Source organism: Neomonachus schauinslandi, chromosome 1 (assembly GCF_002201575.2).
Source record: "Neomonachus schauinslandi chromosome 1, ASM220157v2, whole genome shotgun sequence".
NCBI classification, from domain to species: Eukaryota; Metazoa; Chordata; class Mammalia; order Carnivora; family Phocidae; genus Neomonachus; species Neomonachus schauinslandi.
This window is the reverse complement of record NC_058403.1, coordinates 161,258,724-161,277,650: the sequence shown is the minus strand read 5'-3', so window position 1 is coordinate 161,277,650 and position 18,927 is coordinate 161,258,724. Positions and strand designations below refer to the sequence as shown.

The 18,927-nt window shown below is 41.1% G+C and overlaps 1 protein-coding gene across 2 annotated transcripts in view; it reads right to left on the bottom strand.

Annotated features, from left to right (window-relative positions):
• RAF1 (Raf-1 proto-oncogene, serine/threonine kinase) overlaps positions 1-18,927 on the bottom strand; it is a 78,551-nt gene that overhangs the window by 7,986 nt on the left and 51,638 nt on the right. Inside the window, exons 3-11 of one of the 2 annotated variants that reach the window (XM_044921040.1) lie at positions 17,917-18,029; positions 15,602-15,704; positions 15,143-15,300; positions 13,773-13,871; positions 11,826-11,979; positions 10,943-11,002; positions 8,273-8,300; positions 8,037-8,164; positions 7,556-7,673 (exon numbers count right to left, since the gene is read on the bottom strand). In XM_044921040.1, coding sequence (XP_044776975.1) covers positions 7,556-7,673; positions 8,037-8,164; positions 8,273-8,300; positions 10,943-11,002; positions 11,826-11,979; positions 13,773-13,871; positions 15,143-15,300; positions 15,602-15,704; positions 17,917-18,029 — 961 coding nt within the window. The remainder of the gene's footprint in view (positions 1-7,555; positions 7,674-8,036; positions 8,165-8,272; positions 8,301-10,942; positions 11,003-11,825; positions 11,980-13,772; positions 13,872-15,142; positions 15,301-15,601; positions 15,705-17,916; positions 18,030-18,927) is intronic. The other variant, XM_021695111.2, reaches the window with a different exon arrangement.

Here is an 18,927-nt window from a genome sequence, read left to right as displayed (position 1 = left end):
AAGCAGGTGATACCAAACTCAGCAGCCACGCTTTTTTTTTCTTTTTTGGTTCCAATGGATTTTTTTTTTTTTTTTAAGATTTTATTTATTTGACAGAGAGAGAGAGCACAAGTAGGCAGAGCGGCAGGCAGAGGGAGAGGGAGCAGCAGGCTCTCTGCTGAGCGAGGAGCTCACTGCGGGGCTCGATCCCAGAACCCTGGGATCAGGACCTGAGCCGAAGGCAGATGTTTAACCATCTGAGCCACCCAGGCGCCCCTCAGCAGCCACATTTTAGTGAGACCTGAGATGGTGCCTTATACAACTTCATTAAGCTGCTTTGCCTTTAATACCATGAAGCTGTAACCCTAGTGATCCACACCGCCTGCTGACTGTGCCCTGGGACGGCATGTGTCCTCGCCGGCACTGTCGCCTTCAGGCCTCCTAGCTGCCCTATGACATAAGGACCGTCACGTCAGCCTCAGTTCACAAGCAACACAGAAGCTCAGTCCCCGTCCAAGGTCATACAGCCTCAAACCAGAAGTGCCGGAGCCGGGATCAGAACCCCAGTCTGACTCCAGTGGCTGACCTTCTAACTTCCACACTGACCACAGACTGTGCCACACTGTGAGCCTCTTTACAGAACCTCAGAAACATCCAGAGATCGAGTCTACTTTATGTGTGCTACACTTTCTGAAGTGTTTCTATGCTGTATTTAGCATAGTAATTATAATAAATGACACAAAGCCCTATAAGGACCTCAGATTTTCTTGGCAAATGAATTTTACTAGAACACAGACTTCTGAGGATCAAACAAAGTAGGAGCTGGCTGATGGCACCTAGGAGGTAACAGAATTCCCCCACTTACCAAACACGCCCCCTCGGCAGGGCCCCCTTGCAGCAGCCTCCGTGGGAACATTCCTCACTTCACTTGAGAACTGGTAAAGTGATGGTTCTTAGGACAGGTCCCAAACTGTTGCCCTGTGGTCTCTGGTTTTATCGTCTGAAGCTGAAGTCCCCACTTAATAGCAGGAGCTCATCCAATTCACTGGCACATGGATTTACCGAGGGCCCAGAGCTGCCCTCTATCCAGGAAGACAGAGCTGGTAAAGCACGCAGCCCCACCTAAAGTTCCTTATGACTGAGTAGGAGGATAAGAGTCTCCTGCAGAATTGCTCATTCTGGAGCAGTCTGAGCCAAGATGAGAATGCTGGGGGCGGGTGACAGGAGAGTAAGACAGGAGAGTAAATCTGTTTGCAGAGAGATGTAGAAAGGTTTTCTGAAACAAACAGGATATAAGCCAAGGGAAGGATTTAACTAAATGGGACAGGCTGTCCCAAACTAGATACACCAGGAATAAAGGGAAGGTAAGGGGGATGAAAAAAACATGAGTATGTTTAGGGAACTCTAGTGTGTGATCTGGGCCCCTGCAGACTAGGACAGAGGCCAGGGAGGAGTCTTGCCCCAAGAGCCTTGCATCTGCAGACAAGATACAGGCAACAGCAGTGACACTAGTGACAGAAAGGAGAGCTGAAGGCAAGAAACCCCAGGAAGGTGGGCTGGTCTGATATGGCTGAGGGTGGGGCCAGGAAAGGACAATGCTGGTGGCCCAGGCACTAGGCAGGGTTTTAAAGGGATAGGCCAGCGTGGGTAGAGGAATGCTTGGGGAGATGCTGGATGGGCCCTCAGGAGGGGTTGCTCCTTGGGACCTTTCCCTTTTTACAGCTCTCCCAGGGGCGCACTCCAGTTGTCACCAAACTCACCTTCTGTGTCACCCATTTTGGACCTGATCATAATGTAACCTCAGAGCTCAGAAGACTCACCAGCAGCCAAAGCCCGCTTATAGTGACTCTCTGACCTTGCAGTCAGACGAACATCTCCACCTCCGGCCTCTACTTCTTGGCAGAGTGAGCAGGACTTACTTTCCCTGCTCAGAGTTCATAATCTCTTTGTTCCATCACCAGAGCCAGTTCAAATTCTCTCATTTTTCTAAACTCTATTACCCAAATCTGCACTATGGCTCCGTGTAAGTCATCTGCTGTCTCTACCTGTGACTTCACACAAGTCACACTGGTGGGAAGACTGAACAGGGTCAAACCAAAGACAGAAGAGCCCCTATGGCGCCTACAAGGACCCATCCTGCCTGCCAGCTCACGGTTTGTAGTTAAGAGATTATATGCAATTTTTTACTGAAACCCAGAGACTGTATACTATAGCATTCCTTCATTTTCATGCAAATACTCCAAGCATTGCCGTAACAGGAATTCAATCTGCTAGGAGCAATGGGCAAACATTACAGGAAAATGGATTTCAACTCCTATAAAGAACGAACGGTTTTGTACGGGTAGGACTGCCCCGAACTAGAATGAGTTCTGGTAATAAGCTCCCCAGTATTCTGAATTTCAGGCCAAGGCTCACCCAAGCCTCCTGAAGGTCTTGCATAATCTGAGACCCACTGACTTCCAACATCTTTTCAAACAGTCAGGCGAGTGGACCACTTCAAACCCCCTGTTGCTGCTTCCTCAGGTATCTGCCCGCCCCCCAGAGCATCATGCAAGTGCTGCTTCCTCAGCAGAGTCCTTCCCTATTAACCCACCAAAACTGCACGGGGCCTAACGTTCCATACCAGCTTTCCTCCATTTTCTTCTCTTTAGCACTTATTACACACTTTCTACTTTACTTCGCTTATTGTCCCCACCAGAACAGAAAACCCATAAGAGAAAGAATTTTTATCTGTTTTGTTCGCTGCTTCACTCGTAGCCCCTAGAAGAATGCTTGATACTAGAAGAATGTTCAGGAAACAGCAGATAAAGAAATGAATGAATTCTAAGGTGCAACTGCCCGCAAGGACTGTTATGAATGGACAAGCTGTCCGAAGTTCTGGCGTGCTCTGTGCGGACAGCCGCTGACACGGAATACTAGGGACCCAGCCGCTCACAGCACAGGTCAGGAGTCCGTTTCTGGCGGGGAAGCTGAGACTCGGTGCCCAGCTGGAGGCCCCCAGGTGCACACAATCAGGTCTGGACCTCCAACAAAGGCTGTTCTCCAACCTGCCGTGGAAGTCGTCAGGGCCAAGCACACCACCCAAGTCCACCTCTCCAGCATTCCATGCAACAGACATTTAGTAATACTGCTTATTGCTAATCTCTTCTTTTGAACATGTTTCTAAGATGACTAGAAAATTGTATAGTATTAACATTTCTTTTCCTTCTGCAATTATCCACACACCCTTATAGTTGGCAATCTTGCAACATCTAAAGGATGGTACTTCCTTCCTTTAGCAAGTAATATAAATGACCAAGGTAAATGACCAGGGAACATGTTATAGAGGGTAGCTCAAAACAACTGCGGGAAGTAGTTACTTTTCCTGACACCAGGGCTCCTTACTTTCCCTTAACAGTGAAATCAGAGGCAAATGTACTACAAATGAGCTATGACACATTCCTATTGATTTTATCATGTTTTTGGTAAGATACTGGTATCTCATTCAGCTACCACTGAAGAAGGAAGAGCTATTATCAGTTGGTAAATATGGTATGTTTTACCTTTTTTAAACACCCATTTCCTGTTTTAAACATTTAGGGTTACCTAAAACCTATTACGTACACCCCTGCTTTCTAGAACAGAATAGAATGAACACCACTCCGGCTCTTCTTACTGATTCAAAAGTTATAAAGCTCAGCACTAGGCTGGGATGGGGACCTGGACGTGGGCTCCACAAGGCTGGTGGCCTCAACACTAACGCAGCCCAAGACTGAGGGCTTTGCTGTCTTCTCCTCATGCCATCAGTGACAGCCCCGGCTACCATCAGTACTGCTGTCTGCATCCCTTTGACTGTATTGTTTATCATTTGCAGGGGCTGGCAAATCAGATCCCAAACTTATGCTCTGTGTGTAAGCCCAAGGACAGCTTCTCACACGAAATAAGTGAGCTTTAGTTCATGGATCTGAGGCATCCATCTTGGCTGCTCTGAGACTCTGTCTACTTTCACAGTTCCTAGGTAGAATCAAAAATTTTTAAAATCACCACAACAACTGTAATTTTTAAGAAACTGGATAAACATTTTATTGTATACAGGAACCAGAAAAACAGCAACAACAACAAAACACACAAAGAAGGAAGTATAGCACAAACAATCCAGAAATTATGGTTTCCCTAGCCCTCTTGTTTTATTTCATTCACAGACCACGGCTTGCTTTCTGAGGGGCTGACATAAAAGCCCACTGCTCCTTGTTCCTCTGACTTTTGAAACTTAAAAAAAAACTAGAATCTTAAAAGTATTAGACATGTTGGGGCACCTGGGTGGCTCAGTCATTAAGCGTCTGCCTTCGGCTCAGGTCATGATCCCAGGGTCCTGGGATCGAGCCCCGCGTCGGGCTCCCTGCTCAGTGGGGAGCCTGCTTCTCCCTCTCCCGCTCCCCCTGCTTGTGTTCCCTCTCTCGCTGTGTCTCTTTATGTCAAATAAATAAATAAATAATCTTAAATAAATAAATAAATCTTTTGGGGCACCTGGGTGGCTCAGTGGATGCCTCTGGCTCAGGTCATGATCCCAGGGTCCTGGGATCGAGCCCCGCGTCAGGCTCCCTGCTCAGTGGGGAGCCTGCTTCTCCCTCTCCCTCTGCCTGCCGCTCCACCTACTTGTGCTCTCTCTCTCTGTCAAATAAATAAATAAAATCTTAAAAAAAAAAAAAGTATTAGACATGTTATCTACATTCTAACAGAGGTCTTTCTGGAAGTAACACTGTAACAAATACATCCCCTTACCATAGTCCAAAAGCTTACAGAATTAAGAGAAAACACAAGCTCACAGGCAGTACTGTGGCAAATGTAACTAATGCTTTGAAAAATTATGAATCCCCCAAATAAAAATGCTCAAGAAGAGGAAACTTAAATTTGAGCACCACTTAACTACACATCTACTGGCTTTCAGCTGATGCTTTAAAAATGTGGTATAAAAATTATTAAGTGCAGCGCGGACGCCTGAGTGGCTCAGTTGGTTAAGCATCTAACTCAGGTCATGATCTCAGGGTCCTGGGATTGAGCCCCAAGTCAGGCTCCATGCTGAGCACGGAGTCTGTTGGGGATTCTCTCTCCCCCTCTGCCCCTCCCTGCTCTCTCTCTAAAATAAATAAATCTTTTATAAAAATGATTAAGTGCTCCTAATGGAAGCATTAAAAGCAATATGTACCGCTCTACCTCCTATAATTACTAACAGCCTTGTCTCAGATACAAGCACTTCATCCCACAAGATTACATTCTTTTTCCATGGGACTATACCAAAATAAAAGCGTTTGCACAGCCAAGTAAACCATCAACAAAAACAAAAAGAAAACCTACTGAATGGGAGAAGGTATTGGCAAATGATTTATATAATAAGGGATTAATGTCCAAAATATACGAAGAACTCACACAACACCAAAGACAATCTGATTTAAAAATGGACAGAGGTTCTAAAGAGACATTTCTCCAAAGAAATACAAAAGGCTAACAGGTACATGAAAAGGTGATCAATATCACTAATTATCAGGGAAATGTAGATAAAAACTCAAAACTACAATGGGATATCACCTCACACCTGTCAGAATGGCTAGTATCAAAGACAAGAAATAACAAGATCTGGAGAGGATGTGGAATAAAAGGAAACCCTGTGTGTGCACTGTTTATAGGAATGTAAATTGGTACAGACACTGTGGAAAACAGTATAGAAGTTCCTCAATAGATTAAAAATAGAACTATCATAAGATCCAGTAACTATACTGCTAGGTGTTTACCCAAAGAAAACGAAAACGCTAACTTGAAAAGAGATCTGCGCCCCCACATTCACGGCAGCATTATTTACAATAACCAAGATATGGAAGCAACTTAAGTGTCCATCCATAAATGAATAAAGATGTGATATATATACACAATGGAATATTACTCAGTCATAAAAAAAAAAAAAGAGATCTTGCCATTTGCAACAACATGGATGGACTTAGAGGGTATTATGCTAAGTGAAATAAATCCGTGAAAGAAAAATACCATATGGTTTCACTTACATGTGGAATCTAAAAAATAAAACAAGGGAACAATCAACAAAAAAGGCAGAAACAGACTCACGAAGACAGAGAACTGGTGGTGCCAGAGAGGAGAGGAGTAGGGGGATGGGCCAAACAGGTGATGGGGATTAAGAGGTACAAACCTCCAGTTATAAAAGAAGTAAGTCACAGGGACTAAAAGTACAGTACTGGGAATACAGTCAATAATATCATAACACTGTATGGTGACAGAGATGGCAGCTATACTCAGTGTGGTGAGCATGATGAACAGGACTGTCAAATCATTATGTTGTACACTTGAAACTAAATGAACACCGTATGTCAACTATACTTCAATAGTAAAAAAAAAAAAAAAAAAAATTTAATTGTTTTCCTTTCTAAGGGAATCGCCAAGACATTTATGACATCTATTTGGGAAATACCCTGCAAGAGCATAAACTCTCTGTGACCTGGGGAGGCAGGCCGGTAGTACACTAGATACAATTTTCAAAGGAAAAGGAATCACATATTCAGTCCTGTGCCAGTTTCCTTAAAGAACAAGACATTTATCAGACGATTAGCTAGCTACAAGTGGCAAACCCATATATTTATTAACATAAGGTACTCAGAAGACTGGAGATGTTTCTCAGTTTTCAACATCTTGATTTTAATGCTCTGTTCATTTGATGTTCTTAACTTGTCTCAATCTCTGCCCCTGTATGTATAAAGATAAACATGAAACCATCCAAACTAGAAATATAGCTAGGCACTTTAGGGTATTTTTTTCTTCATTAAAATGTGAATTCAGAAGGACACCTTTTGGGGAACATGGAGCATTTTCAAACAAATGTTCCCTATATTTGCTAACATCCTAAAGCCAGAGGCATTAAAAATCTGAGGGAAAAATGTTAAGTATGTTGCCAAAATACATAAGCTGTGTCCACAGATTTTAAAATTGTACCTTTCTTCCAAGTGACAAAGTGTTTCCATTACAATAAGAACACTAACACTCCACATAGATTCAAGAATGAAATCTGTGCGTTCCCTGCTTGATGGGGGTTCCCCATAACCGAGCCAGGGCAGCGCAAGACAACCTGCTTCATGAGGCTCCAGGCTTTCCTAAGCCCAGCTGTTTGACCATGGGCATGTTAGTTCCCCTCTTGGGACCTCAGTTTTCTACATGCCAATCTCTAAGGTTTTTTCCAGCTTTCTGTTTTAGAATCCATGCCCCCCTCATAGCAGTGGACTCTTACTCATCTAAGGAACTTGAAAGCACATCCCCCGTGCAGCCTATATTTAATCAGTTCCTGACACTTGACTAGAGGGCTCAACTCTTGTTCACCAATTTCTAGGTTCACCTGGAAACCATACCATACCAATTACAGCATCACTGAATCTAAGACCAATGCTGTGAAATGTCACTGAGATGTGAAGTTCAAGCTTCAGATGTAATCAGTTGTCCCTGGAGAGCACGACCGCGAGCAGCACAACACAGTGAATCGACAGGACCCCCTCCTTGGCCCTCTGTGGGCCTTGCGGTAGAAGGCGTGCCCCAAACATACCGTGCCACTTGCCCTTATACACCGTGCCAAAGGAGCCTGACCCAATCCGAGTGGACAGCATCACTTCGCTGGCTTCTATCTCCCAGTAATAGCTTGAATCTCTCTGTCCACGAGGCCTCTGAAACCAGCAGAGATCATTAACACACTCCATGCAATGGTAAAGCTCTGTTTAATGAGGGTGTCAGAGAAAAGAGCAACCCAAATCCACCCATTCTCCTATCTTTTAAAGGTGGACACTACCTGTACTTCCAATTTTGATATTTTGAAAAAAATAGCATTTTAGTTCTGCCCTGCCTTACAACAAGCCACCAAATTCTTCAACACGAGCATGCCAAAAATGGCACTGATGTTTATGATACCCTTCATTAAGTGTTTTTTTTATTAGAGCCCCCACCCTACCCCAATTAAAAGTACTCTCAATCCTGACTAGGTTTTTCTTAGTAAATCCTCACACACAGGAGGTACTGTAAGCCATACTCACAATTTTGTTTTTCTCCTGGGTCCCAGATCCTGGTGCCCGCTCTCTCTGTGCTGGCACAGGGGTTTTGGGCTGTGACCAGCCTGTTGGGCTCAGGTTGTTAGGGCTGCTGGACAAGGCTGAAGGTGAGGCTTAATAGACAAGACAAACAGAATGCACACATGGATAAGCCAACAGAAGATACATAGCATAAAGAGAAAAAGCCCATTATTATTTGCTAAGTAACTTTGGACAAGTACCTGATTCACTGTGGCTTCGAATTGCATCCTGAAATAGAAAAGGAAAGCTGGTCAATTTCTGCACCAGAAAAGATGTTCTCTGGGGGAAGGAAAGGGGAGGAGGAGAATTTACAGAAACAAAGTAGATTATAAAACCTCTAAAATACAAAAGGTCTAATTATATATTCTAACATTCCTTTGATTAAATTTACCAAATGTCAGTAGCCAATTATCTCCAAGATTATCACCAATTATTTGGAGAATTGATGTTAGCTTTTTCATATACCACATTCACTTGGAATGGAAACTACATTCCTTTTCTCAGGAGAAAGCAATGCATATAGCAAAGTGACACTCCTGCAGGAACACTAGCAAAGTTACTATCAGCTGAGGTCTTTCCAATGATTGAGGATCTTGCTCCACTGAGGCTCAAACAAAACGAAACAAAAACAGAACTTGGGGATTAGGTGGCAAGCTCACTCTTACTCTTCTAGGAATTCAGGGCACATTGACCAGAAGTTGGATTGGATAAGGGTAAAGCACCATGACTACATTACTGTACCCCAGCCTAAAATCATGAAACGCTGGAAGGACCATAAATCCCCCAGTCCAAAACCTACATTTTACATATAAGAAAACATATATAAACAGATAAAGAGACTTGACCAGGATCACACAGCCAGTAGGTGGCAGAAATAGAACCCAAAACCATCACGCATGGATCTCAGCCCTGAGCTCATTCACCACAAAATGCTCCTGGAAACCTTATGGGTAAGCTCTGAAATTAGTTACATTCTACTTAGGTGAGAAGTCAAAGACTACCTTTAGAACTTATTAGAAACTGTTTGGGTAGAACAGTTTAAATCACAAGGCCTTCCATAAGACCTAAATTCCCATTTTATAAATCCTCACTTGGAATATAGAAATAATTATTATATAAAACCATTTGGCCTCCATATCCTCAAAAAGGTATTTTTCTAGGAACCCCAACTCTGTTTTCTTTGTGTAACCACAATAAAGATACTTTTTTCACAGAACTATTAATGGAATGTTTCCACTCCATAACATTTTTACAAGATAAAAGGAATCATAAACCAAGCTGCCCCTGGCAGCCCCACCCAAGCAATAAAGCCTGGACCTGGGGTTCCCAAACCTGGCCAGTCTTTAGAATCACCTGGAGAGGTGTTTAAGAATACCGATTCCTCCTCCCCTCAACTAGGACTGATTAAGCATTTCTGGGAGGGAAGGTGGGAAGCCCAGGCATCTCTGTTTTTAAGTAGACAGGATGACTGCCAGGTAGACAAAACACTGGCCAAAAATAACCTGAATTTCAACAGAATATTCAGCAGCTATAGCTTTATTATCCAACTAATCCACTCTGTTTTTAGTCAAAGCATGGCACAATGTATTTTTACTGACCAGAATTATATTACTATGCACTAGGATTTTTTTCTCAATGTCACAGTAATTTTCTGCCCTGTATCCATTATATACCTCGTATTTTATTCTGAGCTAATTTCTACCGTTGGATTTATCCTAGAAAGAATTTTTTTTAAGATTTTATTTATTTATTTATTTGACAAAGAGAAAGAGAGCACAAGTAGGCAGAGAGGCAGGCAGAGGGAGAGGGAGAAGGAGGCTCCCCGCCAAGCAGGGAGCCTGATGCGGGGACTCGATCCCAGGACCCTGGGATCATGACCCGAGCCAAAGGCAGCCCCTTAACCAACTGAGCCATCCAGGCGCCCTAGAAAGAACTTTTCAATCATCTTGTAATCTAAATATTAAAGAGAACAACAAATGGTTTAAACAAAGAATGTATACTTTAAAAAGCTGAATCATGTGATTAAAAAAAAAATCAAAATTTGCTCTGCCTCTAAATTAGGCTTAGAAAGAATTAATACAATAGTGCTAGTTACTTTTTAATAAAAATTCAAGAATTTTCACTTTTAATGTCCCCACTCATAATTAGGGTGTTTACACAGAAATAAATCATATAACAGAAATCACTAGTATATCATTTTATTATCAGGGCTAATCATGATAGAAGTAACAAAATTCGTAACTTGCATACACATGACCACCTCACAATAATCTTGTGCTATTCAAAGTGCCCCCTCAAATGGCCAGTTCAGGCCCACATGCAGAAGCCAACATTTTTGTTGAGTCCCTGCCACCTCTGACTGGTAAGATAGGCATTTGGAAAGTGATTTGAGGTCTGAGGTACAATTGTACCTGAAGTGGCAGGTGTCCCTGAGATTTTTCAAGGAACAATTCATGATGCAGGGAGAACATAGTTGTCACTGATAAGCTTTTAGCAAAAGATTTTCAGGGCATATCAACCAAATAGACATGTCCTGTTTCTAAAAGAGGTATAAATACAACAGTGATGCTCTGAGCACCAACTAAATAAATCTAGCATTAATCTTTGGTTGGAATTAATTTTTTTAAAAACATTTTAATGTCCTTGGCTCAAAATCTCACTTGAGAATTTATTTCACCTGTCAGCAATCCCACATTTTTTTTTTAAACTCCTATGTACTCTATTGTCAAAAAAGAAAACGGGAAAACAAGTCTGGCAAGAAATATAAAATTTAACTTAGTGACTGTTTCATTTTTGATAGGCTACTGTCCGACAGTCTTAGCAATCCTGTTAATTTACAAGAAAGCAAAGGCATGAAGAAGAATACCTACTCTTCCCCTCAAACAAAATCGTCTGGACCACGCCCTGGGAGAAGCATTCAGGCTGTTATTCTAGTCCAAAGCAATGAGAAATAAAGAAGAATAAAGAACAAAGGAAGTATTTAAGTGTATTCAGTCGTTATTAAAGATGAATTAGAAAGCAAACCAAATAGAACACACCAAAAAGCCAAGAAAAGAAAAAGCAGTTTGAAAACGCTAGCTTTGGGTACTTTTACATCTCCCTAAATAACCTGCTTAGTAATCCAATGACTCCACCCTGTTATTTCTAAATAAAATCACTTAATAGTCTCTCAGAGGGCTTGTAGTTCTGCATCACTATTATTTTCTTTCCCACACCAAACTACTCTTTATATAGCTCATTCACTAGTTCACTCAAGTCCTATTCAAAACCGAAATGGAAAGAACGAGTTCAAATGTTAATAACATTTCTTCAGGAAATTTCAGTTCTCCACTTGAATGATATTCCAGTCGGATTATCCATCCAGTGTACAGATATAATGGTTAAAAAATAAATTCACAAAATCCAGGGTCCTGAGAAAATGCAGCAACATTCTTTATCAGGTTTGAAACCCAAAACTCGGGGCGCCTGGGTGGCGTTAAGCATCTCCCTTCAGCTCAGGTCATGATCCCAGCGTTCTGGGATCGAGCCCCATATCAGGCTCCCTGCTCGGCAGGAAGCCTGCTTCTCCCTCTCCCACTTCCCCTGCTTGTGTCCCCTCTCTCACTGTCTTTGCCTGTCAAATAAATAAAATCTTTAGAAAAATAAAATAAAAAATAAATTAAAAAAAAGAAACCCAAAACTCTCTGACACAACAGTCAACCCCACCCCAATAACAAACTGATACTTCTCACCACCCACAAGGGGCCCTATTACCTCAATCATTCTGCTGTCCACAGGCAGGGTGGTGCTGACCATGTGGACATTAGGTGTGGACGTCGACCTCTGCCTCTGGGAGAGGGAACCTTCAGAGGAAGGGCTGGAGGAGTTGAATGTGAAGGCGTGGGGTGTGGAGTATCTGTGCTGGGAACTAGACAAGGAGGAAAAAGAAAACTCCATGAATGACACTCAGCCCTCCCCACTAGTGAAGTCTTTCAACTATTTACTTCATTAAGATACTCAGGGACAAATCCTACTTGTACTAAAACCTTGGACAAAATGTTCCCTTCTTTCAACAGGCACCACTTAAAAAATTTCTTCTGTCTAGGTGCTTTTGCATGCCAATTTTTAAAAAGGAAAGAATACATGTGCTTGGAATTCACATGAAAACAACAATACATTTTAAGTTGTCTTCTATTTAATAAATCACCTTGACAGAATATACAAAATTTTCAGACCATCTCTAGGAGAGAATAGATTAGCATTTGCCAACCATGCTACCACCAACCAAGCGAGTTGGCACTTGCCCAGACTGATTTAGAGAGCTTGAAGGAAGAGTCTTAGATTTAAGACAGACTATTGAGCATCTCTGCAAAAAAGCCAGCATTTTAGCCACTATGCACCCTCTCCCCACTTAACCAGCTTTCAAAGTCAGTTAATGTGAAATCAGTTTTCAAGATGCCAATGCGCAACTGTGAAATAATCACTGGCCTCTTCCAGCCAACCCCACTCCCCCATCAACCACAGTGGGAACATGCAGTAAGTATAACATTTTCGTTATTTGCTCTACAGATTATTTTGAGTTTTGTTCAGATTCAAGTAACACTATGCATGAATTCAAGGAAAAAAAGGCTAGTTTTTCTAAGAGAAATTGTTCTACTGCCCTGAAAAATTGCCTTCTCGGGTAAGTGCATGTTTAGGCCCTCAGAAGCTTGTCTTCTAGTATGAAATTTTCAGAAGCATGTAAAATTTTGGTCAGACTTGCTTTTCAAATTATCAAGAAAAATAAAAGTCATACACAAATGTATATCTAGATATCATTTCAATACAAATTCCTTGTTCTGAGATCTGCTGCCTTTAAAAATTTCCATGGTAGTTTTTAAAAGGTCATTAAATGTTATTCAATTATATATACATTCAAGTCAGATATTTTGACGAAGATGCAGATTTTATTTTAGGTTCCAAATTCATATGTAACACTGAACAACACAAGTGAACTCAACAAAGCTCTGACTTTAAAGGTGGAGATCAGAATAAAAACAAGTTATGTCCAAACTCACAGGCACATCAGAAAGGATATATTCATATTAAAAATCTAATTCGAGGGCGCCTGGGTGACTCAGTCCTTAAGTGTCTGCCTTCGACTCAGGTCATGATCCTGGAGTCCCGGCATCGAGTCCCACATCGGGGGCTCCCTGCTCAGCGGGGAATCTGCTTCTCCTTCTGACTCTCATCCCACTTGTGCTCTCTCTCTCTCAAATAAATAAAATCTTTATCAAAACTTAAAAAATCTAATTCGACTCTTTTTAAAGATCACAGTCTATTAAATACCATGGTTTTAGCAATGCAAGGCCATAATTAGCATTCCAAAGTTAGGAGTTTTATTTTTATTGGATCATTGTATATAGTTTTGGGACCCTTCCCTTGAGGTACAACTTGCTACCATATGGAGGGAGGTAAAATCTGAAGCTCTTTAAAATGTGATGAGCTATAAAGGGACATGCTATGATAATAGAAGAAAACTGCAGTCACAGTCACTTTCCAAAATGTAAAAGCTACAGGACCACATTTTGCTTTAACACCAATATTAAGTCCCGCAGTAGTAAAGGGTTTACACAGGGAGAGAAGGGAATGCAAAGGAACTCCAGTCTTTTGTATTCAGGCTTTTAATCCCACCCACCCCAATAGAATTTTCCAAAGAAAAGCTGTAAGTAAAAAAATTACCTAACAGGCATCCGGGAAACAGACTCTCGCATCCGACGCATTGTCAAAGAAGGCAGTGCTGGGACCCCACTATCACCAATAGTAGAATTTGGAAACAATCTACATGAAATCAGAGGAAGAATTGCAGTAATTTTACAGGGTCAGACTGCCTTGCCTTGCTACTCTTGCTAACAGCTACTCAAACTAAACATCTTCTAGTCACATTTTGCTTGACCATTTTAGGCTACCCAGAGCAAAAGGGACCACCAACCCAAATGACTGGGTTTGAATGAGTACAGAATGTGAACAATACTGACCTGCCAATGAACATATAGGCTCTAGTGTGCATTTCTAAAAAAAGAATACTGGTCCAGTATCCAGTTTTAACACTATCGCAGGGTACATGATAAGCTAAACCACATAGAACTTTTCTGGAAATATTCTGTCTTGGAAACACACTTATAAAAAGACCGAATATGAAAAATGTCATTCAGCACCAAAAATCGTAAACAAAAGTGATTAGCATTAACTGGCATCTTCTTTCAATGAGATGAACACCTGTGCCCAGCAAATCCTCAGTAAATCCTCACGGGAACCCTGCACGGAGGGTACTACCCTTTTCTTCAGATGAGTGCACTTGAGGCTCAGCGGTGATTAGTTAATGGTAACGCCAAGGTTCTCACCCATGTCTGCTGAACTCCAAGCCTGTGCCACTCAGGCTACACAAGCAAAAGCAACGTGACTGCCGGGAAAGCAAAAAAGGCATTCCCATCGTGGTTTAATGACAACACTCCTTTTGTTTTTCTAGGACTCTCAAAAAGGGATAAAATTTTGACTTTTCATACCCCCATTAACAGTTCTTAAAAGGCAATTTGGAACATGTAGTTTCAACTTAAACCTCACTAAACACAAGTATCTTTTGAAGTTTTACCTCACTTTAAAACTAATGTTTTCTCCAGTTAGAGGTGAAGAAAATAACACCAACCATGCTTTCTGCCCCTTCTCAATAACAAAGGTCTGTTCAGCATATTTAACAAAATAAAGAGTAGTGTTTACTAGCAACCGAATAGATGATACTGCTGAGAGAGGATAGCCGAGAAAGTCTTTGGTTTTCACATCCTTTTGTTCTTTGCTTTACTGAATCACAGCACATCAATCTCTATTTGACAGATAACAGTCCTATAACCTGCTAGTTTTAGAGAGCTATGCCACACTAAAACTCGCTGGCTTCAGAACTGTCATGTTTCTAAAGTAGATGGTTTCCACATCATGCTAATTCATTTAATAAGTCTAAAACCCAGACTTGTCAGTCAAATATACAATAAGCACCTTCAAAAGAGTTTATACCTTCCCACCCACTTATATTCTTTGAAATAAGAACAATGCCTTACAAGAGCTGTCTGATATTACTCCAGTCCACACACATAGTAGGTACTTTGGTGCTACAGTGCTCGTGAAATTTGTAGCCACAAGTCTGACAACGAAATCCATTTAGCAGGAACTTCTGACAGATGTCACAGAAGGCAAGCTTCAGGAAGGTCTTCCGTGCCTAGAACAAGAACACAGGTGTTAAATTATGTTGAATAAATGAAAGACAACAAAAGACAAAGTAATTTCCGTCTTGGTCTCCAAGAGGTCTTAAAACAGAATGAAGAATCGTACTTCCAACATTTGTAAAATTCATGTATTATCTGTGGCTAATTAAACCTAAACTGCCTTACTGTAAACAATGGCATAATGGCAGTTTTGAACAATCCAACAATATATATGCCTCGTACCTCTGAGAAAGTCCTATTATGCCAGTCAAAGCACCCAACATGCCACAAAAAGAGAAGAACTCTGTAACTTACAAAGTTGTGTGTTGTAAGGGGAACGTGATCCAGGAAATCTACTTGAAGTTCTTCTCCAATCAACGAGGCGGCATCAGTATTCCAATCTAAACGTGCTTTTTTACTGAAGGGGATTTTTAAAAACATAATATAAAAGGGAAATGTTTAAACAAGGTAAGAGTTCAAGGCCAATAAACAACAATGGCTACCATTTATCTCTTACTATATAAACATAAAACTTAATCCCATATAACACTAGCTTATTTAATTCACACAACAAACCTATCAAGTACGCATTATTATCCCCATCTTAAAAATGAGAGAATGGGGGCCCTAACAAGGCCACATAGTGAGTGTAAAGGCCTATGTTGGAATCCAGCTCAGCTGGACTCTAAAGCTTGTGCTCTTAGAGTAAAGGTTATTTTAAAATAACGAACTACACAACGGGGCTCCTGGATGGCTCAGCCGGTTACGCATCTGGACTCTTGATTTCAGCTCAGGTCATGATCTCGGGATTGTGGGATCCAGCCAAGTCAGTCTCTGTGCTCAGCAGGGAGTCTGCTTGGGATTCTCTCCTTTCGCTCTCCCTCTGCCCCACCCCTCCCTTTCTCTTAAAAAAAAAAGTATTAAAAGAATGAACTATAATGATCTCACGATAAAGTAAATATGTAATACATTGGACTTTGTGATATTAAAATCCTATAAAAATTCTAAAATCCTAAAATTGGGTATAAATACTGCTGTAAAAGCAAAATTTAATCTTCTGTAGCCTACTTCAGTCAGGCAGATACATAAATACAAAAGAATTGCAAATGAAATGCACTTTTCTATTAATAATAGGCTCACATATGTAGAGTTGTTTGCAAGGTCTACAAATATAAGTTGATAGTGGACTTAACTGTCTTAACATTTACTCTGCCACCATTCTTTCTGTGCCTAGACAACACAAAAAACAGATACAACGAAGTAAAAAGCTGCAAAAAAAATGAAACTCCTTTCTCATGTCTTGTGTAGTTAGTTCATCAGGCCCACTTCCTGAAGGAAGAATATTCTAAAGTAGGGAGAAAACAACACATATATAGCACAATTCAAACTTCTCCCTTTGCTTACCAGAAGCCTATTCCAGCCATTTTTCTGGTTATCCAATAGCAAATAATCCATTCCTTAATATAATTCCCTATACAAGGACTCCAAAGTACTATTTTATCCTAAAGAAAGGGGGGAGGGGCAGCCCTATGTTCTCATCAGTCTTCAGGTGCTATCTGTCCAAGAGAAAAGCGACGGTAGCTCTAAACCAATGTGGCCTTGGATGAGAGTGGACAAGCCCCTCACTGTCCCAGAATCCCTCTAGCCCTTAAGGAGCACTACAGATTAGCTTGAGACCAACCTGGGGCCTACATTCAGATAAAGCTGACATCTGCTTCAAAGATCTGCACTTCAAAAAACTGCCTCCTAAGCTGAGAGGAAGAGCATAGTGGAATTTAAGATGGCCCTTTTGAGTTGACTCATTCCCTAGGCTATTCTCTCAAACTGTGGAACTCCTTGGAACAGAAAAGATGTAAGCTGAAGATCAGTAACAGAACTAGCATTTTCCAAGAAGAAAGTAAAGATTACTTCCCCCAAATTGGGGGGGATAATAATAGATAATGGATAAGTATGGAAGCTATGGGTTATTACTCCTAGCCTTTGATCGGATACCTCTATCTTGCCACCACCATTAGAAAGAAGATTAACTATGGATCTTCCTTGAAGCAAAAATTCTCCTGTATCTTTTAGTCCTATGTCTGCCAAACTGCAGGGATTCAATAAACATTAACTGTATAAAAAATGAATGAATAAGGGGTGTCTGGCTGGCTCAGTCAGAAGAACATGTAACTCTAGATCTCAGGGTCCTGAGTTCAAGGCCCCACATTGAGTGTAGAGATTACTTAAATAAAAACTTAAAAAAAAAATGAATGAATTACAAAAGAGTTAATCTCTTGAGGATAAGATTCTTTAACTATAAAAATGCAAACATTTTCTGAGTACCCATTCTTCCACTGCATTCCAGGAAACACAAAAATTTCTGCTCTCAAGAAACACATCACCTGACACTACTGTTTCCATCTATGGAACACTATCAACACCTAATATGTATTCTTTTTTCAATGCAATGTTCAAGCAATAATTTCAAGTTCTTAGTATTTTATTTTTCTGAGTTGTCTATGAACAAGGGCATATAAATACATAATATTCTATAGGAAGCTAGTATACTTTTTAAGAAATGGGAACTGTTATTATTTGAAGCCATCAGCTCCTTACTAGTATGAAAAAGGAGCTGACTTTTGAGTTCTTACCCTTTATGTTCATGGAGAAGTCTGAACACGGCACAGCACTCCGGCTGTAGGCCCCTCACCTTGAGTGCTTTCATAAGGCAATCATGCAAGCTCATTCCATTTCGCACATTGACCTATAAACAAAAGACCATCTTTAGAACCAACAAAGGCTGCACATCCCTTAGTGAGCACAGAAATAAATGCATCATTCTGTAGGGATATATGTAGATTTATGACAGCATTGTCTGTAATGGTAAATACATACACATGCAGGAAATACCTGGAATGTCCAGCAATAGGTGAGTGCTTGAATAAAGCCTAGAATATCTTTATATGTCACTGCCACTACTATATTATTTATAATGACCTAGAGAGAGGGGTATCCATGATATGTTAATTGTGGGAAAATATTTTTCACAATAACAGAGTCAGATTATTCAAAGGGTGGGAAACCCATGTATGTTTATATATGTTGCATGAGTGTGAAAAGATACGCCTCTAGCTATTAACATGAGGGGAGTGGCTGAGAGAGATAAAATGATCAAAGTTCTCTTGACACAGCTCTAATTTGTTTAACTCGCTGAAATGTACATGCAAGCATGAACATCCACCAGAAAGGAAAATAAACCAATCTGTTCTATAAGCAAACAAGAGTTTTTCTGGCCAAAATTTGTATTTCAACCTGTTTTCAACAAAATGGTTTATCCTCCTAAGAAAAATTCCATTTCATATACACTTCACACCTGTAAGGGCAAGCAAGAAGAGGAAACAGAGCTCCTGTCCTGCTACAAAGACAAACACCACGAGTTTAAATAAATGCGCACACCATTCCAGGTAGCCTTAGTTTATGTCCCTCCACATTCTCCTGTACCCAATCCTCAAAAGCTAGGCAGGCACTCAGAGGCCTAGTAGAAGTGTGAATACTCGGGATGCTAATAATGGCAGCTATATAAAAAGACCTCGGGGCACCTGGGTGGCTCAGTCATTAAGCGTCTGCCTTCGGCTCAGGTCATGATCCCAGGTTCCTGGGAT